The sequence below is a fragment of the Dermacentor silvarum genome, chromosome 4 (genome assembly GCF_013339745.2).
Source record: "Dermacentor silvarum isolate Dsil-2018 chromosome 4, BIME_Dsil_1.4, whole genome shotgun sequence".
In the NCBI taxonomy this organism is placed as follows: Eukaryota; Metazoa; Arthropoda; class Arachnida; order Ixodida; family Ixodidae; genus Dermacentor; species Dermacentor silvarum.
Window position 1 is genome coordinate 148,646,897 of NC_051157.2, and position 27,385 is coordinate 148,674,281.

The 27,385-nt window shown below is 45.4% G+C and overlaps 1 protein-coding gene across 1 annotated transcript; it reads left to right on the forward strand.

Moving 5' to 3' along the window:
* Positions 1–851: 851 nt before the first annotated feature.
* LOC119450734 (phosducin-like protein) lies at positions 852–27,058 on the forward strand. Its single transcript, XM_037714246.2, has 7 exons — positions 852–1,346; positions 6,445–6,570; positions 11,702–11,823; positions 17,375–17,480; positions 18,405–18,518; positions 20,654–20,778; positions 21,858–27,058. Exons 1-7 carry the CDS (start codon positions 1,164–1,166, stop codon positions 21,949–21,951), a joined length of 870 nt encoding a protein of 289 aa, XP_037570174.1. The 5' UTR covers positions 852–1,163; the 3' UTR covers positions 21,952–27,058.
* The last annotated feature ends 327 nt before the right edge of the window (positions 27,059–27,385 follow it).

Here is a 27,385-nt window from a genome sequence, read left to right on the forward strand (position 1 = left end):
GACCGCGGTTTACATGTTTTCGCCAGCTCACTGGTGAAAACGTAATCGCGATCTGCGCCCGATAGTACAAATTAGCGTGTCTACATGCTTGGTCTACATGTTTTGCCTACGTGCAGGGCTTGAAATTCGTTGTTTTGGTTATAGTGCGGATATTCGCGACTCCGCGGCCGGCGACTTACGTTATATAAGCGGTCTACACTTTTTCTCACGCATACTGATCGCTGCCTACACAAACTTCCAAACATTGACCTCATCCACATGTGGATGCAATGTGCCACAGAACACATATATAAAGTACATCCTGTGTACATCATAAGCCAAGCATTCACAGGAGGACATCCTAATTAAGTGAGATTACTTGCAGACACGTGCATTGTTGAAATTTAAGTACTGCAAACGTCGGTGTAAGGACTTCTAGAATGGCTAGTTGGTGCATTTTCATTAACTTATTATAATAAGCTTTCCGAGCAAAGGTGCAATTTGATATTCTCTCTCAACGGATGTTGTTCACGCTCAAATTTCGCACAGAGGATTTTATTTCGCGGTGGTTTTGGCGTTTAGTACTTGCACTCTGTACCGAAGTACACGCCGGATAAGAGCCGACAAGAATAAAACGACATTCTCAGTGAAAGAAATGGCTGTGTCGTCTTTCGTAGTGCGTACGCTCTCGCCCGCACGGCGAAACCGCTCCACTTTTCCACGATTCCGCGATTTTGATCGTTCCCGCGGCGGCCTTTCGCCTTCCTCGGACAGATGGCGCCACCACTTCTCGAAAATTGCTCTAAATTTAGTACTGGCTTCTAGGCACACTCTTAAATAAATAACCCACTGCCACGAAATGGAGCTCCCGAGGTAAACATAAGCGGAAAATAACCGACAATCTAGCCGGAAGAACCGTTTCACAGATCGGATATCCCGTGATCCCCGTTTGCGCGTCGCCGCGTCCGTCCGCGGGCAACCGGCGCTACGGCTCTGTGCTACCGCGGCGCACGTAAGCGTGCGTTCGAATGGTGGTGCGCTTCGTGCGGCTTCCTCCGCTGTTTCTCCGCTGATCTCGTCGCTAACGGAATTGGGAACGGCGAAGCTGTACAAGTCGACGGCTCGGACGGCGCGTTTGAATCCTGTGTCGTCGCAATTGTCGGCTCTCCCGCCGCGCACCGACGATGGCGACTCTAGAGGACCGCATCTTGGGCGAGAAGCTCCAGTACTACTGTAGCAGCAGCAGCGAAGACGAGGACGAGCCGGCGGAAAACGACGCTTCCCCGTCGCACGTGCCCGCCTCGGAAAAGGCACCGCCGCCGCCGCCGCCCGAGCTCAAGCAGCGGGAAGGGTGCTCCTCTGTCAATGTGAGTGCCGCGCGAACACGCGCTCTGCTGAGCTGGCCCCGTCGTACGTTACGGCACGGATTCACTTCGAGGCGCTCGGTATTTTTTGTTTGCTTCTTTTTTTTATCTGTTCGGAAAGGAGGGTTGGCGGCAGTCAGCTGAGCGTGGAAACTCTCCACCATCCGCGCACGCACAATGGTGCGCGGCTGTCAAAACACGCCGACGGCAGGCGATGTGATGAAGAGCGCACTAAAGTATACCTAGCAAGTCGGCTCTTTGCCTTGGCCTGTTGTAGTACGTTGTACGGAGTCGATGCGTTTTTTTTAAATGTTTTTGTAACTTTCGCTCAATTTTCCGAATAAAATGTCTGTTTAGGAATGGATGGAAACAGCTAGTTGCGATCGTGCATTAGTTGACCCCTCCAGGTTTGGCGTTACTTTTCCAACTTGTAGAATATATAACGAACCACCGAAGTCGCATAATTTTCCAGGAGCCACTATGGCGAACTTGATGTTTATATATATATATGCTTTGACGAAGGCTGGTCCACCAGCCGAAACGTTGCAAAATATACTGTGCTACTACAACGTAGGTCGTCCTCTCTTTTCATCATTATACTACCGGGGCCAGCGTGATTTCCTTATGCACAACTATATATATATATATATATATATATATATATATATATATGTGTGTGTGTGTGTGTGTTGTGTGTGTGTGTGTGTGGGGGGGGGGGTTTACCTTTAGGTTTCTTTGCGACTTAATACGCTTGCTTGGAAGTCGTAACCGCCACCATGAATACTTGTGCGTGCCGTATATGTCTAGATAGTGTGGGGATCTTCCAGGTTTGATGTGCACTGCTGACTGGAGACTGGAACTTCAGGCAAAATGCCTATTTTTTTCTTCACATCCGTATCATGCCTCTTTAACACATTAATGCAAACTATGGGTCTAGAAACATTTTAGTAGCACTATTATGGTGCCTATAAATGCCTGTTTCGATGTTGGAGTCAAACCTGGATATATGGAATCTGAAGGAGATCACGAAAAGGTTCGATATAAGGGTAATTCAACATATAAAATAAGAATTCAATACCAAAATTTTCAAGGGGATTTTACTGCTGTTCGTTATACACAATAATTAGTTATTTGTGGGTTTGATATATCCGGGTTCGACTGTATTGGATTTTCAAAGCCTAAAAACGCCTTTTCCACTCTTTTGTCGTACCTTTATTTTGTTTATAATGTTATCACTCGCTGGGAACTTGGCTGATCGAAGGCTGCCGAATATTACCAAAACCACTTTACCTGTGTAAAGTGTGTTATTAACAGCTTTGCAGCAGATCACGGTGAGGAGGACTCAAAGTGCGCTACACAGTAATGCACTTGAAAGTGATTTAGCTTACTTGTGCTCACACTTCACGTTTTTACCTGACATCATCAACAAACTTGAATTCTCAGGTGCGACTCTGACCCAGAATGTAGGGCTTATTTTGGCCATTCAGGAAAGGTTTGCCACCATCCCCAATGGACCTGTTGCTTATATAGTTAGTTGCAGAGTACAATCTATCTTGGACAAAAATCCGAGGTTTTCACTACAGAAAAAATTGTCAGAGGTTCTCACCGACAAATACTCTATTTCCAGAGGGTATTGGATCATCGAACATTCCGAAGTACAAATATGTGCTCCTAACTTGGGTGGTAGTTTGAGAGTTTCTTTTCTGGATGGGCCACATGAAACCCAAAAATCTTGAGATGGTGATTGCTTGTCACTCCCTTCACAACCTTTTTCATGGTGTCCAGTCACACTAAATTTCAGGTAAATCTCGTAACCTACACAACTTTCCTCATTCCATTTTATTGAGAAAATTAACTGAATTTCCAAAAAACAAAGGTTTAGATAGCCGTGATCTTTAGAAAACCATATGTGACGAAAACCATCCGCTCGGCGAGAGAGACGCGATATGGTCGACGGCGAACAATGGACCCGCCATCTGTCTCTATCCGATGCGTGATGACGGAAGTCTGTCCCAATGAAGTGGCATGCGCGTCAAACGAAGTTTCATACTTTTTCAGCAAAGCAAGCAACTGTTGTGACTGTGAAGGGGTCAGGTCGGAACTGATGGCAGCTTCAAGGGCAGAGAGAGATGCGGAACGTCCAACAGAAGGAGCTTCAAAGGAAGCCGCTTCACCAGAAACAACAGAGAGAGGCTCGGATTTAGTGATGCAAGCCAACGTAGTGCCCTTAGGGATGAGAAGTTTTTCGGATGTTGGGTTGGTAGCGCAGACGAATGCGGAGCCATTGTCAAACCGGACCAGTCCTGATGCAAAGACTATCCCTCTTATGAGACAGTGCGCAGATGGTCGTCACGTCACCATGGTCAATGACATTCGATGCGATTGTAGCAATTCACTCATGGCAAGGAAGTCGCTCGGTGTCTTCTGCCGCAAGCAAGTGAAGTGGTGCGTCTTCTGTATGATGCGAATAGGCGGTGTCGGTCACATGGAGAACACGCTGCCGACAGCAGGTGGAAGCGGACGCCGTGGAAAGAAAATCCCATCCTAATATCAGCTGCTGGGTACACGAACTTAGCACTGCGAATTGTACATAATGCAGAATTGCATCAATGTAGACACGAGCAGTGCACATGGCGGCTGGTTGAATCTCGTTCCCTGGAGCAGCGAGTAGCGTAGGTCCATCATAAGAAGTGGCAACTTTCCTGAGGCGCGAACACAAATCGCGGTGAATAATTGACAAACTAGCACCAGTGTATATTAAGGCTTCCACGTGTGCTCCTTCTACGAAAACAGGTAGCATGTTATGCAGACGTACTGGAGGAATTTCTTTTAAGAAGAAATTAAGAAGCATTTTTCTTTTTCGTTCCGGAGCAGAACCAAAATGGAACTTTTTCCAGTGGAACGAAACTAAAACCAGGACGAAAAACATTTAGTTCTGACACCCTGATTCTTACATAGTTGCTTTTCACATCTTGCTTTTTTGGTATTGTTGGATAGGTACGTGCTAAGTAAGCATGGTATGGAGCTTCCTCGAGCCCGTTACAAATCACTATGATACCATCCCTTAATTAATGTGACTGTTTAAGGATGCATGTCAAGTGATGTTCGGCTTTGGGTTTGTTAATTAATTTGGTGTGCAATTGAACGATTGGTGGAGTTTTATGGTGCAAGGGTGTCTATGAGCAAGGAGCATCACGAGTTGAGTGCGTTGAGCAGATTACCATGTTACACACACAGAAATCGGAGGTGGCACTCACATGACATTGCAGACCACTAACATTTAAGTTGGTCACCCCTATGTGATGGTTGCAGGCCACATCATAACATAAGCTGAGGGTATTAAGTACTCGACGGATAACAGGGGAGATAAAGTGAGTGCACTTCGTGTTATGAGGAGTGACAGTGGAGGACCAGGCTTACCGTATAGGGCCTCAATTTTTTAAAACAATTTTGACGAGATGCGGCTCTTTCGCGGGACCGAACATTTTGGTCAAAATGGTGCCAGTGCAGCCGGTGACTTGTGCACACCCTGAATGTACCATTGCATCAGAGGTCAATGCGTAGCCCATCTTGCAGCTGCACACGGAAGTATGCAGTGCCCGAAAATTCGCCATTGCGCACACGCGGCATCCAGGCACCAAATGCGATTGGTCTTTCGTTTAAATCTTTTCCCAAATTTTGGGTTGCCAAGTTGGTTGTGCAGCCTTTACATGGGTGCGGCCCTTACAAGAGTCTATACGGTATTCATTGTTGAATGTGGGTAAGTGCAGAGCAAAGGAGGAGGAAAATGGCTGATATGGAGGCAGTGCCCAGTATTTGGAGGAATGGTCATGGTGTGGCCTGCGCCCACTGCACCAGGCTGGCCAACCTACGCTACAGCACACTTTCATACCATGTGATCGCCTCCACCTCCAATTTCTATGATGTAACAAGGAAGCCAGCTGAACATAACATACACCACACAGCATTGCTTCCCTTGTCACACTGGCCTCATTAAGTATACAATTTTTATTTTTTACATTCGAGGCATCGCAGCTCCATGTCTTGATTACAGAGTGGATGGGATGGTAAAAAGCTTGTCTGCCATGCTTTTAGTGCATATTACAGAACAGTAAGTCCAATAATTTTTTTTATAACTCTGGGTGGTAAGAAATAGCACGTTCTAGCTCTCCGGTAGCATTAAAGACATTCATAATTAATCTGCTTGTTTCATCCCTTTCAACTGTTCTCACAATGCCAGTGTCAGCCAGATGAAATCAAATCTAGATCTATGCAACCTTTTCTGTTGCATTGTCAAGGCTTTTGGCTTTGCCCATTTCATAAAATTTAATACCTCAACCCTCTCATCGGCACTTCTATCTTTAGTCATCATGCATTTCCTCAAGCAAGGGCTACCAGCACAAAATAGAGGCGCCAGACCGTTACACTAGCTGTGTTAATGCTGTTTCATCCGAAACTATCATTGAGAGGAACTGCGTTCCCCCTTTGTTGCATTGAAAACCATCATCTGCATTTTCAAAACTGCCCTCTGGAATCACTGTAAAACCACACTAAAGAGCAATATCAAGTTAACTGTATTTGTAAGTTACAGTTCTGCACTAGAAACACTCCGACTCCTGCTACTACTATGGGATGTTTGGCAAGCCAGGAAGTACACAATAATGAAAGACGAGTGGCGACACTGCCGTGAAGTTTGTGGATCCTGACAGCGTCGACTCGGGTCTAGTTAATCAATTATTTGAAAGAAAACAACTAAATCACATTCCAAAAAAAGCAAGAACTCGGCCTGAGAAGTTTAAGGAAATGTTTCTGGTGCCAAGGTGTTAGAAAAACATTGAAACAATTTGAAATCTGTGACACCGCTTTTGTAACAGCGCACTGAGATCTCGGTGGGAAAATTGAGAAAGGGAAACTCTGGGTGTTCCTTCTCTCCAGTAATGAACAGGCTTTTTTACGCCAGTTTTTTGAAAATGAACATTTTGAAAGAATGGCTGTACCATACTATGGACACCCCTGGCTACGCCCCTGGTTTGTTTGCATGAGAGCTGTTGTAGCAGCAGCCCTGTTAGGGAGGCCGACAGTTTCCCATTTGACTGTGCAGACGGGGCCCAAAGGTGTGCTGAAGGACTGGCAGCGCTATCAGCAGCTGCAGAATGAGCGGCGAGAGGAACAGGAACGGGAGCGACTGCAGCTCATCAAGAAGCTGTCGCTCACCTGCCGCTCTGAGGTGGGTGTCTCCTGGCTTGGGCTGTGAAAGACGGTTTGCATCTGTCATGGAGCAGCGTGCATGACAAACAGAGGCAATCTGCGAGAGAGACAAAGCAACATTGCCTGGAAACTCTACTTCTTATTATTATTATTTCATTATACCCTAAAGGCCCTCCAGGGTCAGAGTGGATTGATTGGTGGGGGGGGGGGGGGTATTTGCAAAACAAGTGTTAATGAAAATAAGAGGCACAATTACAGAGAGAGGGAAACAAAAATTGCACTTAAAGGCCAGCTGCAGCGAAACTTCGCTTTAGCTGAATGGGTTGTAAATTAGTTGTAATATATATTATTCAAGGCAATGTTTGCAATGCTGCAGGGCTGCTAATGATCTAAATTTCTTATTAACAGCCGTTAAATAGCACACAGGCAGACGGTGCTCTACGTATGATATTGCACGGTTTCCAAATATGGCCTCGAAGATTTGCGGCGCCCCATGGGCACCACTAAATTTTGGAAGTCATACCCAGGTACTGCACTGGTCTCAATGTTCTGAGTTCTGCATCATTTCTGGCAAGCCATAAGGGTGGTGTTTTCTTGAGTTTCGGTATCAAGGGCATCTATATTTACCAGTTTTTCAGGATGAAACCATTTGTCAAACGTAAAAGTTTGCTGGGAGGCTGCTGTATCTTTACTTTATCTGAATTATACTATTTTTATGACCTAAATATTTATTGCAGTTGGCCTTTACGCGTAAAGTCATACTTTAATTATATTTTAGGGTATCTCCTTAAAGGCCTATTGCAATGAAATTTCGTAACCCGTAAGAAGTCTAATTTCCGCCACAGTAGATGTAGGGTAGCTTCCATGCAAAATTTCACATTTGAAACACGAGTAGATGCATCATGAAAAGCTTGCAGAAATAGCCGTTTCTGGCATTGGAATGGAAAGAAAACAATGAGAACGCCACTATTAATGCTCTTTGAAAGTGACGCATGACTTGGAACAAGCGGCTTCACCGCATGAAATCAAAGATTATGCAGCACCACAACTGCTCGTGGCACACTGGAAAATCTTGGCGGCGACGTGCTGGTACTTGTGTAACATGCATTAATTCACCACCAGGTGCATTTGTCGTCTGCTTAGGTGCTATTTAAAGCTTCTAATAACAAAATTAGACAATTACCAGCACAGGCAGCTTTGCCAAGATTGCTTCTATAGTATGTACTTCTAATTTATAATGAAATTTGGCCAAACTGAAATTTCGTTGCAGTCGGCATTCAGCATGTTTGCTGTGGCAGCATTTTTCGAAGTTACGAATCCTGTGCGTGATGGACTCATCGATGGGTCACTTGTCATATTCCTCTGGTGTGTCAAAAACCACTGGCGAGTAACCAGGGAGTTGTGCTCTTTTGGTACTTCCTGAAGGTGCAGAGAGATGGCGCCACAAGGCTTTCAAATCGGAAGCAACAGGAATTTTTCCTCTCCGTTGAATTCTAGCAGACGTCACTTACACACTGCAGGAAAACCTTGCAGGGCCTCACAGGAGAAATAACTCCATGGCCCACGTCGCAATGAATGTGTACTTGAACAACAATTACGTGACTGAATCACCTGCATTGACTGTTGACTGATGGTAGTTCAGACTGCCGCTAGTGCAGATAAAACATACACGCAGCCTGCACTACCATTTTTACGAGTGTGTTCTGTTGAAATCCCAAACTGAAACAATGCAGTACAGGATAAGCAAGTGAGGCATTTGCCTCATTGTGACATGCAATGGACAGCTACTTGGAGATGGAGGGAAGACACCATGCAACTTGCAGGTGCATAGGAAACAAGTACATATTATTTAAAAACCAGGAATGCAGTTTGCAGAAAGAAGCACACAAAATGCCTCGACTTACTGCCGTCTCATTGCACTAGGTTTAAGTCCATCATTCTGCCAATTTATTGCACCAAATAGTCATGTATATAGTTAAAAAAGTTTATGTTCCCTGGCGCTATAACTGGAACACTTCTATCAGTTCAGGTGAAACGGGACCAATGCTCTTTCTTGCCTGTGTTCGAAATGTTACAAAGCTTAACCCTTTCATTGTACTTGTAATAATTACTGAGCCAAACCAAAGTGTGTGAGTCAGCAGTAGCATTCCATACAGCATTTCGTGCTGCCAGTTCAAAAGGGCAGTTGTGGCCAAGAATGATTAGCAAATTAAATTCTGTGTTCCCAGATAACAATGTATGCTTCCGTTATGTTTTGGAAATTTCTGTTGGCACTCTTCACATTGCCCATGCATAGTTTGGTGTTTGTTGCTAATGACAAGAGTTGGATTATTCGACCAGAAGTGTTATTTTCTTGCAAGCCCATTTTGTATACAAATTGTATTTCCAGTTTAACTGGGTCTGCTTCTAGTAAAGTTGTGAGTAAAGTTGTCTTCTCTAAGGAAGGTTTGTATTAGCACTCTCCATGTTGCCAGGTGTTCAATGACTACCTCAGCAGTGTGCATTGCTTAGGTTAAACATTACTTAATTCTTGCAGTGCACTTGAGGAAACATAGACACTTGCAGAACATGAATTGCACTGCACTGCATATCTAACAAGGTGATAATGTTAAAGGGACCCTGAAATGATTTTAACAATTTTGTACAAACGTACTGAGTCGTCAGAGTAAGTCCTTCTGATCATTAATTGACGCATCTAAGTGCTCCACGTAAAGCGTGTAATTTATTATAAGGTTTTAAAAAGGTACATCGCTACCGATCAAAGCATGTCAATCGGCTGAGTTTTGTGACCAAGTGACACGATTTGACCATAACAGGTCACTGGGCCAGCTATCCGATTGGCTGCCCAGGGCGCGTCATCGATAATTTTTCCAACATTATGATGAACTAATGTTGTTTGTAATAGTTTAGACGTTAGTTAATTTGTTTCTATAAAAAGAAAGTAACAGAAAGAGAATGCAGAAGGACACATATCACTACACTAAAAGCACTTCCGGCCCACAGCAAGTGTCGTTTGCTTGTGTTAAAACATGCTCCGTGTTGACGAGAGCTCCGCGGTCAGTGTTGGTCTTGTTCTTTCTTTTCGCGAATGCCATGGGTCGCCCTTGTTGCGTTGTGGGCTGCAAACGTAGCGATCGGCGACATGCCAAGCTGCAACATCGTGCCCCGCTGCAAGGCAGCAAACGAGCAGAGTGGCTGCAGTGCATCGGACTGTTGGTATCCAAACGCCGCCAGCATCTACGCAATTGCAGCCGTCACTTCACGTCGAAGGATTGCCACAATAGAGTTTAGTGTGTCCGGTATTCAGGCAAACGCAAGCGCAAGTGTACTGGCCGTTTTACCACATTTTAAATGATGAACGGAGGCGCAAACGTGAAGTGCTTGCACTGTGCAGCCACCTGGCGGCACAAATCTGAACCAAGCACACAGCTAATATAGCAGTAACCAAGCTTTTTCTACTTTGCTGCTGGCTCAAATTTCTGGCAGGAGCATAATCTTGAACACATTGTCTTTTTATATGTTCAAAATGTTTTACACTTTGTTACAGGAATACTCTGTATTTGGCTGGTTAAGCTCTGCGCCATCAGATGGCTGGACCGTGCATGCCGATCAGGCCGCTCACGTAGTCTACGAAGCTCCTTCATCACAGCGGTGTTAGCAGTATGGATGGGCTTTAGTTTACGCCTCTGGCTATTCGTCAAAACACCCAGCTCGCCTGTGGTTACCGTTTTTTTCTACTTTGCTGCTGGCTCAAATTTTTGGCAGGAGCGTAATCTTGAACACATTGTCTTTTTATATGTTTAAAATGTTTTACACTTGGTTACAGGAATATTATCTCTGTATTTGATTTGTTAAGCTCTGTGCCACCAGATGGCTGGACCGTGCATGCCGATCAGGCCGCTCACGTACGTCTATGTAGTAGTAGTAGTAAGTGGTTCTTGAGGGAAAGGGAAAGGTTGGCGCTATCTTCTGCAGCCCTTGAGGGAGCACGGCTCAGCGCCAACGGGGAGGGGTAAGTGGGAGCGAAAGAAGGGATAGAGTGGAGACGCCATGGCTGGGCGAAGCAAACGGCACGTATCAGGCCGAGATGGAAGGCCTTGGCGTGCTGCAGAGTCTGCAGGGGTGTTGTGCCAGGCCGGTCAGGCCCGGGGTGGAGTGGGAGGCCGTGAGGCCTTCCCGCTTGTAGAAATGTCCTTAGAGGCGTGCGGAGAGCCCTGACGAGTCAAGGAACTCCACGACGCCTCGAAGTGCAGAAAGGTGGTGTCGGCCGGGGAAGAGGAGATCTTCCTCCTTGCCACAGGGGAGGCCCAGGCGGCGGAACTCCTGCAGGAGTGGGCCCCGCTGCTGGAGGTACGCCGGGCAGGCCAGCAGGAGATGTTCGATCGTCTCCGGCTCCCCGCAGGAGCTGCAGGCCGGGGACGTCGCTCGTCCCAGTCGGTAGCTGCGTGCTGCCGTCCAGCTGCAGCCGATGCGGAGCCGGAGAAGGAGCGAGGTCTCCCTGCGAGCCAGGCCTCGCTGGGGGAGTGGTCGTGGGGGGCATCGTACGTCTATGAAGCTCCTTCATCACAGCAGTATGGAGGGGCTTTAGTTTACGCCTCTGGCTATCCGTCAAAACACCCAGCTCGCCTGTGGTTACCGGAATACTGGACACGCACGGCGCTGCGACAGAACGCTCGCAACGCACGCTGCTTGATCGCTCTCGCTGGGGATCGACGGCCGGGCAGCTAGGGGAGAGGTTGGAGAGCCTTCGCGTGCTGGCTCCATGACAACTGAAAATAGGCGACAACACGTCACAACATGACGTAGAGAGCCAGCGAAGGCGGATCTTAGCCTCTATCACTCTGCGAACGAGTTGAGGAGGAAATGCATTGCTAGGGAGTAGGGTAACTTGTAATCGTCCATAGCTTTCTTAATATGAGACACTTCACTTAAATTTTGACGCGAATGTTTTACTGTAACTGTACTCTACGCGTCTACAAAATTTGTCCGAACCGTTTCAGTGACCCTTTAACATGTTCACATTCTCGGCACATCCATTGTATGCAGCGGTCTAATTTGTTATAGCTGTTCCAAGTAGGCAGCGTAGGTCTTGTTACAATATCGAGCAGGGGCAATTGCCTGCGGTGACATTTATTCCCTGTCACATGCAGCTCGACGCTGAGAAGTCAAAGTCAAAGAAGGAAGAGGAAGCGCCACAGGAAGAGGATGACGACTTCCTGCGCGAGTACATGCGCAAACGGATGGAGGAGATGATGGCCGAGATAAATGCCAGGTGACGCACTTTTTCATTGCTTGCAGGGCGCACGTTCCAATGTGTCTGTCTTCATTTTTTTCATCTTTGTTTCTTTTCTCTGCATTGTGTTCCTGGGTGTTTCATGCCATCTTGCATCTCAACAGAAGAAACAGCACAAAAAGAAAGATAAGGTACCAAGTAAAGAATAATGGGACTTTTACTTTCATGGACATTTTTCATGACTGAGCTTTCAACCACCATGGTGGCTCAGTTATGTTACGGCATTCTGCTGCTGAGGGCGAGGTTGTGGATTCGGTTCCCGGGCACAATGGCAGCATTCCGATGCGAACGGAATGCGAAGGCGAGTTAGATTCAGGTGCATGTTAAAGGAGGAGAAAAAAAAAATGTTAGGTGTAATGTTAATAGACAGGAAGACAGCAGTGTGGATTAGAGAGGAAACGGGGGGTAGCCGATAATCTAGTTGACATTAAGAGAAAAAGAAATGGAGCTGGGCAGGCAATGTAATGCATAGGGTAGATAACCGGTGGGCCATTAGAGTCGCAGAATGGGTGCCAAGGGAAAAGAAGTGCAGTTGAGGACAGCAGAGAATTAGGTGGGGGATTATGTTAAAGAGCCCTAGATGGGGCAAATTAATCTGGAGCCCTCCACTACAGTGTCCTTCATAGTCCACTTTGCATCCTTCGGCCATTAAAACCCAGTAGTCAACGTTATTTAATCACTGACCTTTCATTGTTTAACTGATCCTACATGTTATTGCAGTGTTGTTGTGTGTGCGCGTGTGTGTGTGTGTGTGTGTGTACGTAAGTGTGTATGTGGGTGCGAGCATGCATGCGTTGTATCTAAGCTATAGGGGTCATTTAAGGTGTTTACTTAATAATGTTATCAGCTTGTGTTTCTCACCTTCCACACAAGCATTTTCTCTCTGCACAATTGAACTTGTGAATGATTTGTAACAAGCTACAGTGGTTTTTTTTTTGTGTAGTGCTTTCATTTCTACTGAAGTTAATTTCTTGCTTCAGAGATGTTGGAACGCAACTGGTTGTTTTTTCATCAGCTTTATGTAGCAGTGGTCTCATATTGTTGTAATTCATGCGTTAAAGGAGTTGAATGTGGAGCTGAATGCACCACACGGGTTGGGGACTCACGCCAGGCATGTGGCATTCTATGTTTATTTCAGATGCTGTAAAGCATTTTATGTGTACAGCTGAAATTTTAATTCCACTGGCATGTGTGCTGTTCTCGCATCATCAGGAGGAAATCGAAACTGCTGCTGTAACTGATAGCTTTGATTTTGTCTGAGGAGAAGGGAGGAGGAGGAAAGGGCAGGGAGGTTAAACGGTCATGCCTGATTGACTACCCTATGCTTGGGGAAGAAGGCGAGAAAAATACGAAGAAGAGTCAGTCAGTGTGCACCTTCACGCGGAGGAACTTTCTCCAGCATAGTCACAGGCGGTGATACAGTCTGGTAACCTTCAATGATCACAATGAGGTTTTTGTGGTCCTTATGCGCATGCAAGAATGCTTTGGTCACATTCCCAGGATCTTTTTTCGGAGAGTGGTCAGTCATCTAAGCAGCTATCAAAAGATATCATTCACATTGCGAAAGATATGATTCGCATTTGAAGGTATCATTCAAAGATCAGAGATATTTTACAGCACCACAACAATTGAAGGTTTGTGCCATGGCAGTGGTGCTTTGTTAATGCTTCACTAACATCTGCGGTTGCACAGATGACTACTCCAGGCTGTGTAATCATCACTTGGATTTCTATCGAAGTCTTACTTTAGGATGCTGGTTACAGTATGTTAGCCAGTAAGGCTGGTATGGGGAAACGTAAGTAAAATTAGTTGCATTTTGCTGCATGGAAAGCATAATTTATTGAAAGGTACAATTTAATGAACTCTTCTGCTGCAAGTATGCCTTGCTGTAAATGTGGTTCGGCTGTGTACATAAACAATTCAACATATGAAAATGTGCAGGCATAATGTGTAATCGAAAACCTTGTCTGCCTGGTCAACAATTTACTGTAATGCACAGCAGGCTCTGTGTGTGTTCTGTATAATTATTTAGAGAACCTGTAGTGTCACTGCCTCACACTTTGTTGTTAAAGGGGCCCTGAAGCACCCTGGGGCTTTGGGAAATAACATAGTCCGCAGGTAGCATACGCTGCTGTGAACACCTCAGCCAAGTTTTGCTGTCGTACGTGGTGCCTGGAGCTCGCAAGCGGAGTGCGAAGTCACCTTTCTCTGAAACGCTCTCCTTTCAACAGAAGCCATGATCCTTGCTCGTTTCTGGGCGCTTTATTTCGTAATGCAGTGCATTCCCATGCGCGGCTGCTTTTGGTAGCTGCGGTCCGCTACGTAGCGTAGATACCGCAGGCGCCGCAGGGGTGCTGCCGCGAGTCCACTGGCTGAGCACACTGCGGCTCGCTGAGGACAACCGTGTTTGGCGTACGCTTAGCGCGTCGTAGGCACGGAAATCGGAAGTCCTGGTGTCTACGTTAACATCCAAAATGAAACTTGAACTGTGCTTCACGGTGACATTTCGAAGGCGGAGCATTGTGCCAAACGCCCTACACAGCCATAGCCTTTGCGGTGCAAAGCATTGAAGAAGGAACGGGAGCACAGCGGAGGATGTGTTTGATTGCCAATAACTCCACTTCTGCTGAATGCATTGAAGTACTTTTTTCAGCAAAGTATTTCCGAAATAGCCTACCGTATTTACTCGATTATAATGCATGTTTTTTTTTCCAGATTTTTGCTACCTGAAGTCGATCCTCGCGTTACAATCGAATACTGAAATTCAAGTTGTCTAAAAAGCGCAATGATGCACCCAATTCTAATGAACAAGTGAAAGGTGCAAGTGAAAGCGCGCGAGGGACGCGCGCTTTCACGGAGAGCAAACTTACGGCGGAGAGCAAGTGCGACATCTCCATCGCGTGAAAGGCCGTGGGGGAATTGGAGGGAAGAAGGGCGGGAGGGGAGGCAACGTTTAGCTGCGGCACCAAATGCGTATCCCGCGACCGGGTGCCGCGCGCACCGTATCTTGAAAGCGATCTCCACACGGCTTTGACATTTGTATGCGCTGTGCTTTCACCGCTCAGTTTCCGTTGAAGCGATAGACCGCACAAACCTTCGTTTGCTGCTGTCATCACGCTTGCTCACGCCAGCGTTTTGACAGCGGTTGTGTGCGGTCATCGAGTGTGATCTATTCCTGTTTGCTTGTGCGCGCTGACACCATGCTTGGTAATTCAGTTAGTAAGCAAATGTGTCCAAGTTTATGCAGCTGATAAAACTACCGTAAAATTCCGAGCAAGCGCCCCCCCTCGAGCAAGTCGAAATTACCGGCAAAGTTAGGGGGGGCGCTATCCCGGAACGACACCAAAATTCAAGATGGCCACGACAAAATTTTCCCGCAAAAAAAAAAAGAAGCGCAGTTGGAATAGCATTAAAATTTTATTGAACATGAACTTTATTAAGCCAAAGATTTGTTAGTGGTGTTTATCACTCTCAACACCACCGTTACTCAAAACCACCAAAAGATTTACAGAAAGCGCATCGACGCTGCACCGGCGCGTCGCCGCGACCGGCGACGCGAACATTGGTTATGCAGCGTCTATTCCAGGCAAAATTATGTCCGCGAGAGTAAATTGACGCGTTATGTTCACTTTATTAAAAACCATGTCCACGGTGAAACGTTTAGCACTAATGAGAGTTCCGATACAAGTGAAGCTCAGCTGCAGTGCATGGCTACCGACGGCGGACAGCGAACCGTGGCTCGGCCATGCTTGCATCGCAGCTGGTGGCGCCGCAAATATCAGCATGTTTTCTTCATCGTGTGAAATTATTGCGAGGAGAGGGTAAAGCGGCAACGACGGTAACAAAACATTGCTGCTTGGGAGCATCGGCGGTTCGTTCTGAAGCGCCGTCTGCTACAGATTCGAAGTGAACTGAAAAAGGCCTAGCGACGATATCGGTGGCGAGTGATTAGCAGCGGTGAAGCTGCCGGCGATGCCATAGCGTAGCCGCGACCACTCCTCAGTCATCGAGTGGTCACGTCACTGTGCCGCAGGGAACTCCTTTGTGCCGTGCGAGAGGCAGATCTCGCCGTCGGCCGGCGGTCCGTGAACTACAGACCGCCAGCCGCAGTTCGCCCCGATGCACTCGCGTGCCCACTGGGGCGCCCGGGTACGACCATGATTCAATGAAATGGCTCATCCGGGCGCCCGACGCGCACCGGTGCGATTTGCCGAATTTGCCATCATTTTCGTGGACTGGATGTGGCAGGCCAGTGTTGGTGCGGAGCGGGGGGGGGGGGGGGGGGGGGGGCTCTTGCACGGGTGGGGGCGCTTGCTCGGAATTTTACGGTACTATCCTTACTCCGTATAGCTCTCTACTAATTTGATGTCACAGTTGATGCTTCGCCTTTCAGGCGAAACTGTGTCTTTTTCATGCATCCATTGGTCTCGCGTTACTTTAGCAGTTTTCTTCTTAATTTGTTTTGCTGGACGCAACAAAAAGTCACTCTTCGCGTTACTTTCGCGGTTTTATTTTTTCTTGATGGACGCAACGAAAAGTCACCCCTTGTGTTACAATCGCAGCCACATTACAATCGAGTAAATACGTTATTTTCACTTCAAATGCCTTTCTCCACTTCGATAAAAAGTGATTTAGGGCCCCTTTATGATATGAAAAGCATTGCAGACACAGACCACACAAAGCTCTACATGTGGTGAAGCAACAAGGCCGACACACTAGAGTGAATCGACAGCGTCCTGATTTTTGCCGTCACTTCCATCTCGTGAGCGATAATGGTGGAATTTTGTCCAGTTTCAGCTTCAAAAATACAAATTTTTACTGGCTTTCTGTGGCATATCTACTGGCTTTTACAGCATACATTTTGCATCTAGTCTTCTGCACTTTACAGTAGCCTGCGTTTTTATTCTGATTACTTAATAAGATGGTTCTGTGCTCGCTGGTGCTTCATTTTTACTCAGGTATTCAAAATTAATTTTCACTCAAAAGCTGGGCATTGTTCAACAAAGCACTTCGCATTTATGCCTGCCCGGTTCGCTATGAGAAAAATGAGTACCACTATTGTGTGAGTACTGAAGAGTCATGGACTGGTTTTACTGCCTGTCAGCAACTAAAGGTCTCGACAAAGTGTGCGAACAGCGATGTAAAACATTTTATCGAATAACGTGAGCCGAAAATGTGATCTTGCTTGTAATAATTGACCTGAAAGCTGGAACAGCAAAGAGCTCAAAATATTTTTTTAGAGTTCAGAATAAGAAATAGAGGTGGCCATGCACTGAAGAAAAAGGTTCTTATAGTGGGCAAGGTTTATTGCATATTGTTCGTAATGCAGTCTTTAAAGAGAAGCTGGGTTCAGGCTACTAGGTTAGAGCTTATTATGTTAGGGCGTCTCCTGATTAGCTGGTGCTTGGGGTGTGTGACTAACAATACGGATTGACATTCATGATGGGATCATCACTGCAGTGATGATGATAAGAGTGTGCTTCATGTGAGAGATGCGTTGTGAAACTGAGCTGTGGTACACTTTTTGCAGGCCGAAGTTTGGACACTTAGTTCGCCTCGAGGACGGCCAAGCCTTCCTGGATGCTGTAGACCGGGAAAAGTCTGGCGTCACTGTCATCGTGCACATTTATGCACAGGTAGTTTCGCTCAGCACAATGCAACTTATGCAGCGACATTTATTTATTTATTTATTGTGCTCTTGAGGTATATTTGTGCATTCCAGAGGGGAGGGGCAAAGGTAGATACAGGCGCAAATAACACATACTTGATTATATGTGTTATTTGCCTCTGTATCTACCTTTGCCACTCCCCTCTGCAATTACAACTGCAGAGAGGAGGGACATTGTAACATATTTAACTTAAACACAAGGCTTCCTTTGCTATGGTGCTTGGGTGCACTTAAGTGGAAGACGCAGGACACAGGAAGATGTTACAAGGGTCTTCACACGATGATTGTCCTCGTTGCATCTTATCCGCCGTGGTTGCTCAGTGGCTATGGTGTTGGACTGCTGAGCACGAGGTCGCGGGATCGAATCCCTGGCCACGGTGGTCGCATTTCGATGGGGGCGAAATGCAAAAACACCCGTGTACTTAGATTTAGGGGAACGTTAAAAAACCCCAGGTGGTCGAAATTTCCGGAGTCTCCCACTACGGCGTGCCTCATAATCAGATCGTGGTTTCGGCACGTAAAACCCCTTAATTTTTTTAATCTTTCTGTGTCCCGTGTCTTCCATTTGCATTGTACCTAAGCACCGTGGGAATTCACAAGTAACCCAACCTGTCACGCTTCCCTTTCTTAACATTTTTTATGCTGGTTGTACTCACAAAAATAGGCTTATTAAAGAGCACTTCTGGATATTGTTTCATCTGCAGAAATATACTTTTTAGTGCAGAACAATCAAATTTTCGAAAGTTTTGTTCAATTGTACCTTCTTGTACCTTCTTAAGGCTTTCTTAAAAAGTGAAGCTGCGCTGCTTGCTAGTGCTCTCTTCTTAAAGGGCTGCCCACCTGCTTTTCCAATTGCACGTGACCAGCACGTTGACTGCCGTGATATCCACAGGGCATGCCTGGCTGCGAGGCAATGAATGGCTGCCTGCAGTGCCTGGCAGAAGAGTACCCGCAGGTCAAGTTCTGCACTGTCGAGGCCTCTGCGGCTGGCATGAGCCGGCATTTTGTAAGTACAGCCTCTGCACTTGGAGACAGGTTATACAGTCAAACCTCGATATAACGAAGTTATACTTGCAGCGAAAAACTTTGTTATATCAAGAATTTCGTTATATTGAGGTTTTGGTAATTCAATAGAACTAAGATGGGGGAAATAAAAATAGTTCGTTACATCGCGAATTTCATTAAATCGAGGTTTGACTGTAGTACCTTGGGGCTGTGCCCTGCTAAATGTAAATGTTAGAGGGGCCCTGAAACACATTTACAATGATGCTCGTACAATTACTTCGCTATTAAAGGACGTCGCCTCACAAATCCTTTAAGTATAAGTGGAGTTAGACGTAGTTATCGCACCGATAAGTGGCTTTCTCTCTCTTTTTGTCTCCGTTAGTGTGCAAGAAGCTACACTGCGGATAGGCCAAGGAGGCAAAGTCCCGTCCAATAGTTGAGTGTGTCAGTGGCAATAGGGCTTGTCATGGCGCCCTGTGGCAACCGCAGCATGCCGCTGCAATCTCAGAGGCCACACGCAGCAGATGCAGCTAAACGCAACTGTTGTGTGCAGTCCAGCAGTGCAAAGACAAAATGCTGTTTCTGTCTTTTCGAGATCACAGACATACCACGTACTAACCCAGAAATTTCGGGGAAGGCACGTGACCGGGGTGCCCTGGCACTAGTGCTTCCAAGCACCAGTAGCAGACGATGGAAGCTTCACATTTCTGCGTACAGAGCTCGGAGCTCAGCTATTCAGGTGCCCGTGGTATTTGAGGACATAATGATGATGTCACGAATGGCAACAATATTTTAGACAAGAATCAGTATGTTCGTTCCAAATGTTTTATGTTGTTTCCTTTACCTGTGTTTCTAAGGCTGTTGAATAAAACCACCTTGAACCTCAATTAGTGACTAAATCTGCTTCGATAACGGCTGCATGTTTGGATCAGATAGTGCATGTTCATATTGATACTGCTTCCACAATAACACCCGCTAGCGACTCTTTAAGATTTAGGATTCTGTGGCATTTGTTACTCTCCCTCTCAGGGACACCGCCATGCATATAGTTTGATGCATCAACCACTGGTTTGGAACCCATTATCAAATTTCGGAGCAGCAAGGAGTCTAACGCTGGAAAACATTACATGGCAGTTACTGCTGTTTAACAGTTGCTAAGTAAGTACCGTAGAACCTTGTTCATACATTTGTTCATATCGAGGTTTGCCATTCGTGACATCATCATTATGTCCTCAAATACCACGGGCACCCGAATAGCTGAGCTCCGAGCTCTGTACGCAGAAATGTGAAGCTTCCATCGTCTGCTACTGGTGCTTGGAAGCAGTAGTGCCAGGGGCACCCCGGTCACGTGCCTTCCCCGAAATTTCTGGGTTAGTACGTGGCAATAAGTTTGTTGCTGCTTCTGTACTGTGTCTCAAGATAAATCATTGTTTATGAAGTGCTTACGTATCCCATGAAAGGCCATTGTCAAGGCAAGCCTTTTCTTTTTTTCTCTAAAATGAATGAACAAGTTTCTACGGTACTTACTTAGCAACTGTTAAACAGCAGTAACTGCCATGTAATGTTTTCCAGCGTTAGACTCCTTGCTGCTCCGAAATTTGATAATGGGTTCCAAACCAGTGGTTGATCCATCAAACTAGCAGTCCAGCATGGTCGGCAACGGTGTCACTGTGACTGCGGCTGTTATTGCCAAGTTTGCCAAACACGCTGCAGTGGCTCCAATCTGAGCCGTGGTATCGGAACCATCGTGTGCAAGTCTTGCTGTTCATGTTCATACTAAGATATGTGTGGCCCGTCAATAAGCACTGGGTTTTCGTGGTACTGTCTGTATCGCACATTACCAACATCCGTTAATTCAAACATGATCAGACAGTACTGTCAGCAGAACTTACTATGTGGCAACTTACTGTCTCTTGCCTGGAATTTTTTTTAGCATGGATAATGTTTCCTACAGGATACAGTGCGTTAAGCAGGTGGCTCCAAAGTTCTGTTTTTGTTGATAAAGTGGTGACCTGCGAGCCTTGCATTAGCACTATTGTATTACGATGCATGATGCCATCATTCTATGCTAGAAATGTGCCTGTGTCACATTTGAACCTGGTTGCTTCAGTCTGACTCCTATGCTGTATCCTGCAGGAGCGTAAAGGAGTGCCGGCACTGTTGGTGTACAAGAACGGCGCCCTGATTGGCAACTTTGTACGCCTCACGGACGAGTTCGGCGACGACTTCTTCGCCGTGGACGTTGAATCATTCCTTGTTGAGTGAGCAGCTCTTTTGGTTCTTCGGTATTAGGATTGATGGAACGATCAGGCCGATCTTTGCTGCCTAAGCAGTAGAGTTTGGGTTTTCAACACTTTTGAAAGTAGGGACCATTGTTAACCTTTAAGAATGTCATGGATTGCTGGAATCCAGACATCTTTGTCTCTTCATGCCGCAGTGGCTTGTTGGCTATGGTGTTTCACGTTCTAGCACTAAATCACAGATTTGATTACCAGTCACGGCGGCTACACCGTGATGAAAGTGTACAGCAAAAATTTAAAAAAAAGCTTTTGTAGTTTGATTTAGTTACACATTTAAGAACCCCAGGTGATCAAAATCAATCTGAACCCTTCTGTTACTTCCATACCTGCCAACCGTCCCGAATTTTTGGTCAAGTCTACGAATTTGGCCTCCGTCCTGTCATTTTACGAATGTTGCGTCAACTTGTAAGAAAAAGTAAATCATATGCTCGCAATTTCAGATGGAGCAGCACAGGATCGCTGAAAAGAAAAATGCATACGAAATATAAATTGGGATAGGATCTGCACTGGCCCTCTTGTGGCAGTGCAAGGTGCCATGTGATGGAGGGTTACTTACTTCAAGTTTGTTTCAACAAGTTCCTGAAGCTGGCCGTATCGACAACAGCGAAGTCACTAGAAAAGTCACTGACTTAAAAATTACATTTTGTTGCTCGATCGCATGTCAGTCTCTGCTGTTACTCAAGTTTGTTGCTGCTTCTGTACTGTGTCTCAAGATAAATCATTGTTTGTGAAGTGCTTATGTATCCCATGAAAGGCCATTGTCAAGGCAAGCCTTTTCTTTTTTAATGCGTGCTATTCCCCCCCCCCCCCTCGTTTGTCATATCTGCTGGTATTTTTTATGAATTTTCACATCTTGGCAGGTATGCTACTTCATCTCTCACAGCCCCTCTATATTGGTTTTGTACGTTAAACACCAATAACCAAGTTTCACTGGAATTGGCAGTGTCAGTTATGTGCCTTGGCCTTAATTACCAACTCACCATATGTATGATATGTGTTTTAGTGGAAGTAACATTTTGCACTCGCACCTCTCCCACCAGGCACGGCTTTCTTCCAGACCAGAGCTTGCGACTTGCAGAGCGAAGTCAACCCTCCAACAACGCCGATGATGACGACGACGACGATGACCACTGATGCAGAAGAGTTGAAAGTTGTGCTTGTCGGTACATAATGAGGATACTTGGGAGCAGTGCGAGAAGACTGGACAAGACTGGACTGCGCCCTGTGTTGTCTATTCTTGTCCAATGTTATTGCACTGTTCCTCAAGTACCACTGTCGCCATCGTAACCTGAAGACCGTTTCCATTTGGTCTTGACAGCAAGCAGACGGCAGGTTGTTTAACTTAGCCGCAGTTCTGGCACTGAGGCGCCCGAGAAGCATCGGCGGAACGTCGTGACCAGACTGGCTGTAGAGCACGGAGCTGAATTTGCCCTCGTGGAATTCATCTGCAGGTCGAGTGAACAGCAACGCAATGCAAGTGTTCACGCTCGGCAGCCATGTTTTGCACCTGTTTGTGCATTTGTTGCTACAGAAACGACCTCCCATTGTTTCTCGGTGCACTATGTGAAACATTGTAATGCTCTTTGTACAGGTGTGTTCAGAGTGTCCTTTATATACAGCAATATGGGTGGCGGCCGTCTTGGCCCTCATTCCATTTCTGTGGCGTAAGGCTAAATTCACCGGTGATGAAGTCCATGGAGAAGGTACTCGGCAAAGTTCCTTGCAGTGGCTCCACTGCTGCCATGTGGCTGCACTTGTAACTCAAAAAGTATTCGTCGTAATGCATAGTAGCTGCTTTAAACTGTCACTGCCAATCATGATTCACGAAAACTTCATTGGATGCTGTAAGCATAGCTGACTTGCCTTTCAAAAAATTGGTGATAGTGTAGCTGGCGCTAAATGTAGGCTGTTTGCGTTGCTAGACAGAATAGAAACGGCAGCATGCAAATAAGAATAAATGAGAGAAGCTTCATCCCATCAATAATGCCAGGATTTTCATATCGTGCGACTATATTACGGGGTACCTGAATTGGGACCACTGAAGCTGTGTGTGACTCTGCAAGCCTTGACCTTTCTGAGCATCAAAGCAGGAAGCCAGGTTTGACCACTCTCAAACTAGTTGGTTATCACGAAAGCAGCCTTATACTCTGAGCCAGAAAAAAAATTGGTTAGCTTCTTTTGGTAAGCAATTTGTTGAAATGAATGGGATGCAGTCACAGACAATGTCAGACAGGGGGTGGGTTCAAACACTCGGAAGTTCCTTGTGCACTATCGGTTGACAACTCAGGTGAGTCACGTAAACTGAACTGCTGGCACAAGCCACATGATGGTGGGTGAACAAAGCAACCGTGTGAATTCCAGAACACCAGTCAGCTGCATCTCCGCCCCCGCAAATTGCACGCCTACTTTTCTTATGCATTGCAGTTCGTGTCTCCATTTCAATTAAAGCACTCAACAAGACCAACTTTTATTTCATTCATTAGTCCCTTAAATATGTGAGATGTTTTTGTTCAGTTATCTGTACTAGTACTTGTACAAGTTCTTCTGTGTAGCTGTAAGGAAAAGCTTTACACCACCCTTTGTTGGCTAACAATTTTGTCCTGGTGCAGAGCCTCAAATCATTGTTAAACTAGGTTGACTTGAATTGTGCCCGAGCTTGTCGTGAGACTCAAGTGGTAGAATTGCAATCGAAGTCATTGGCCTCCATTTTATTTTATTTACGATTGTGGAGGAAGATCTCCTCTGTGGCTGCACTAATGCAGTCAGCTGTATTAGTTGTATTACATCATTTACATACAACATGTGCTGTACTTAATCTCGCCCATTATGTGTCACTGTTCTGTACTTATACATGTTTAATTTTCACCGTAACATTGGTCGGAATTTGTGACTGGCAAAGGCATCAGGATTGAAGCCTTGGGAAAGAAAAGCTTGGTATTGCTGAGTATCGGGGTGTGGGACGCAGACTGTTACTTATTACCGTATTTACCCGATTTTGACAATTCTCTAAATGTAACACACACGCAGTCTTTTATGGTTTCAAAGTAAGAAAATAATGTACGCCGAAATCTAACGCACACCTGTTATAATAAAAGAGTTGCATGGCTCCGATTTTCACGATCAGACAAGGATAAGGCCACCTTTACAGAGACAGCTCTTTATCTCTGTGTAGGACCATAGCATATTGCCCTCTGTGCGGTCCATTGCCTTTGATGGCCCACATTTCTCGAACAACTCCGCAACAATCACGAACGGGATGGTGGCCTGCACCAGAACTAACTACTTTGCTACTACTGAATACCAAAAAGGCAAGAACATGTAAATCTATAGCTACAACCTTGGGGCGCATTCACACTTGCGACTAGGCAAGGTCGTGCGACCAAGTTAGTTGCAAAGCGACCAGTCGCAAATGGTCGCTTTTCTCAAAAGGCGACCGTTTCGGGCCAGTCGCTCGCTGCTCGATTTTTGTCGCACGACAACAGTCGCAGAACAGCTGAATCAGTCAGATGTGAAGGAACAGGACATACGTATATGCTGATGCTTATTTTACGCGGCGATGACATTGCAAGCAGACGCGAACGGCATATCGCGAGACATTTCGGTTTAGCGACTCGTCGGTCACATTTGTCAGTGTGAACATCGTTCATCTTGAGTAGCTTTCTGGTCGCCAGTCGCAATCGCTCGTGGGACGTCGTCTAGTCGCAAGTGTGAATGGGCCCTTGCATATAAATGAACTTCTTAGAATGAGATTTTGTAATCAAAGCAACTTGGCAGTATAAGCAACCTGCGCGAGAACGTTTGTCGCCATCTTGCCATGACAATGACAATGATGCTGGCTTTGATGGTAGCCAACACCTCGAACGTGGTTTCAGTTTTGTATCTGATCGTAACGCACAAGCAATTCTCAGACCCATTTTTCTCGGAAAAGAAAGGTCCGTGTTAGAATCGGCTAAATACAGTATTTCTGTCTGTCTAGCGTCTCTTTAAAGCTGCACTGAGAATGTTTCCTCGTCTTGTGTCTTTGGCTCAAATAAGTGCAGATATGAGTAGCTATATAGCTTGTTATGCAAGCCACTAATGCTCCCACAGTGCAAAGGGCACAATGTGACCTGCCTGACATGTCAGCATGCACCATGTGATTGCTACAAAATGGTGAAAGAGGTTCAAGGAAGCCATGAAATGATTGCAGGGATGAGACTTGTTGATATGTCATACGTCGTTGACAGACTTGTTGACCTGTCAGCGCGTAATGTGTTCCTTTGTCCTTATTTGCACGCTGTAAACATTTGTTTACTTCTGTCTTAGGCTGCCAGGCTTACTTACAAGGCCTTTTCGTATTTGTTGATCATTGTAAAAAAAAAAAAACGCAATGTTTCAAAGTTACCCTTGTACCCTTCTGTAGAATGGTCCGAAAGTAGCAAAGTAAAAAAAAATTTAATAAGAGTCGCACAGACTGTACCAAAATACCGTTTTCACAGAAATGCATAAAAAAGCATGATTAAAAAAAAACAACTTATATACTGAGTGATTTCATTTTATCACCAACTTCAGTTTGGGCCACAACATCATTGCAACTCGGTAAGAAATCTAACTACACGTGCAATCATTTTTTTTGTATTATTAAAAAAAAGAATTCCATGTCTTTCTGGACATTTCTGTGAAAACGGCATCTTGCTACATTGTGTACTTTTCAAGTTATTGAATGTTTAAAACTGGTGTTACTTTGGATCATACTGTCCATAGCGAGTGTGCCTTTTTAATGCTGTGACCGTTTCCACTGCACACATTTGACAAAGTTTCGCATCACATCAAGTAGTCGTGAATGCCTAGGATGCAGGAAAGCTTTCATTATTTCTTGAATTTAAATTAGACTACTATATTGAACCAAAAAAAAGAATAGTGCAAATCGGCATAGTACATCAGGATCCCTAGCTTGATGTTATTGCTAGCGTTGTATGTAAGAAGGCAGGGCCATACAATCGCAAACTGATATGAGTTTTGCAGAGAAAACTACTACTACACCTAAACTTTGTACATCACTCTGTGTTAGCATGACAATATGTAATTAAGTGCAGTGAAGGAACTGCAGTGAATGCTGGTTTTTATTTTCTGATAGAATCGATTCAAGGAGACCATGCCAGAGGTAGCAAGTTCGTTCTTTTTTTTTTTCAGCACACACAGCTCCATTTTGGCGTGAGAAACTTAAATTGACACAGTGTATTTAATGATGATCTTCAGCGTGGCTTCTTAGAGCCATTCACTGATGTCCCACCTTGTTATGTGAGCGGTAGATGGCTTTCGTGAATGTCGCTCTGGTTTTCTTAATTGGTTGCAATACAAGACTTCAGTTCTAGTCAACTTTCAGTTTTCATCTAATATCCTGAATTGGGTGCAAGTGATGCAATAACCTTTTCTGTGTTATGCAGTGCTGGGTTTTCATTATCTCAGCAAAAGTGTTGTGTTGTGTGAAAATTTGTGCTTTTGTTCTTTTTAGCGACATCAATGTTGCATGTTCAGCTTTATATAACATTCGGCATGTGCATGGTGGTGCTTGCACAATGTCAGAACTGTATGAAATGGCAGGGCTTTTGAAAGTCTTGAAATAATGCTGTTTTCTCTATTACCTTTTCTGGCGCACACGACGATTGCCAGGCTAATGTCTTTCTTATTTGCACATGATCATGTGCTGCGCTATGGAGCAGCTGTCATCACGGAATCTGGATTTAGACTGATCAACCAGTATGCAAATCATTGTTATAGAAATGCACGTATTATCTTTAAAAAACCTGCACAAATGTCTGATAGTGCAAGCAGAAAAAAACAACAATCATCAACTATCGTATAGACTCGCGTCAAGGCCGCACCCCCAACTTGGCATCCCAAAATGTGGAAAAAAGAAAATTCCAATAGGGAAGCAATAGCGTTCGGTGCCCTGATGCCACGCGTGTGCATTGGCGAATGTTCCTGCGCTACAGGCTTCTTTGTGCCACTACTAGATGGCGAGAACTGTGCATTGCCCTTTGATGCAATGGTACATCAGGGTATCTGGGGTGTGCACAAGTCGCCGGCTGCACCGGCACCATTTTTACCAAAAGGTTCGGTCCTGTGGGAGGGCCGCATCTCGTCTTAATTGTGAAAAAAATCGCGGCCCTTACACGAGTCTATACGGTATGAAAGCCTGTTCTTCTAGCCTTCCTTTGCCTAGTGTGCTCTTTATTTTGAAGCTGTCTCCAACCAAAAAGATCATGTTTAACGAGAACAAATGTGGCATTTTAGCTATTCATGCACCAAACTTGGTACACTTATGGAATTCTTTGTGCTGAGGAACCATAAATTGATTTTAATCAGTTGGTGCCATCGCACTGTGCTCTTGTTCCAATGACCATTAAGCCTAAGAATTAAAAGTGAAGCCTACTAATGCATATTAACATGCAAATCCTCCTTTTGGAAAGTGTACTGGAAAAAAGTTATTTTGCAAACACAGTTCACTTATTTGCACTGCCTCAGTTTGTTGGTCCTGCATGCAAGATAACTGCAGAAAGTGTGCAAAACTGGGAAAACTGGCATT

What these genes read in the sequence shown, in the direction of transcription:
- LOC119450734 (XM_037714246.2), top strand. Translation starts at nt 1,164, where the DNA reads ATGGCGACTCTAGAGGACCGCATCTTGGGCGAGAAGCTCCAGTACTAC. An exon ending in CGCTCACCTGCCGCTCTGAG is followed by an intron (nt 6,571 to 11,701) that starts GTGGGTGTCTCC and finishes TGTCACATGCAG; the next exon opens with CTCGACGCTGAGAAGTCAAA. An exon ending in CTGGCATGAGCCGGCATTTT is followed by an intron (nt 18,519 to 20,653) that starts GTAAGTACAGCC and finishes TGTATCCTGCAG; the next exon opens with GAGCGTAAAGGAGTGCCGGC.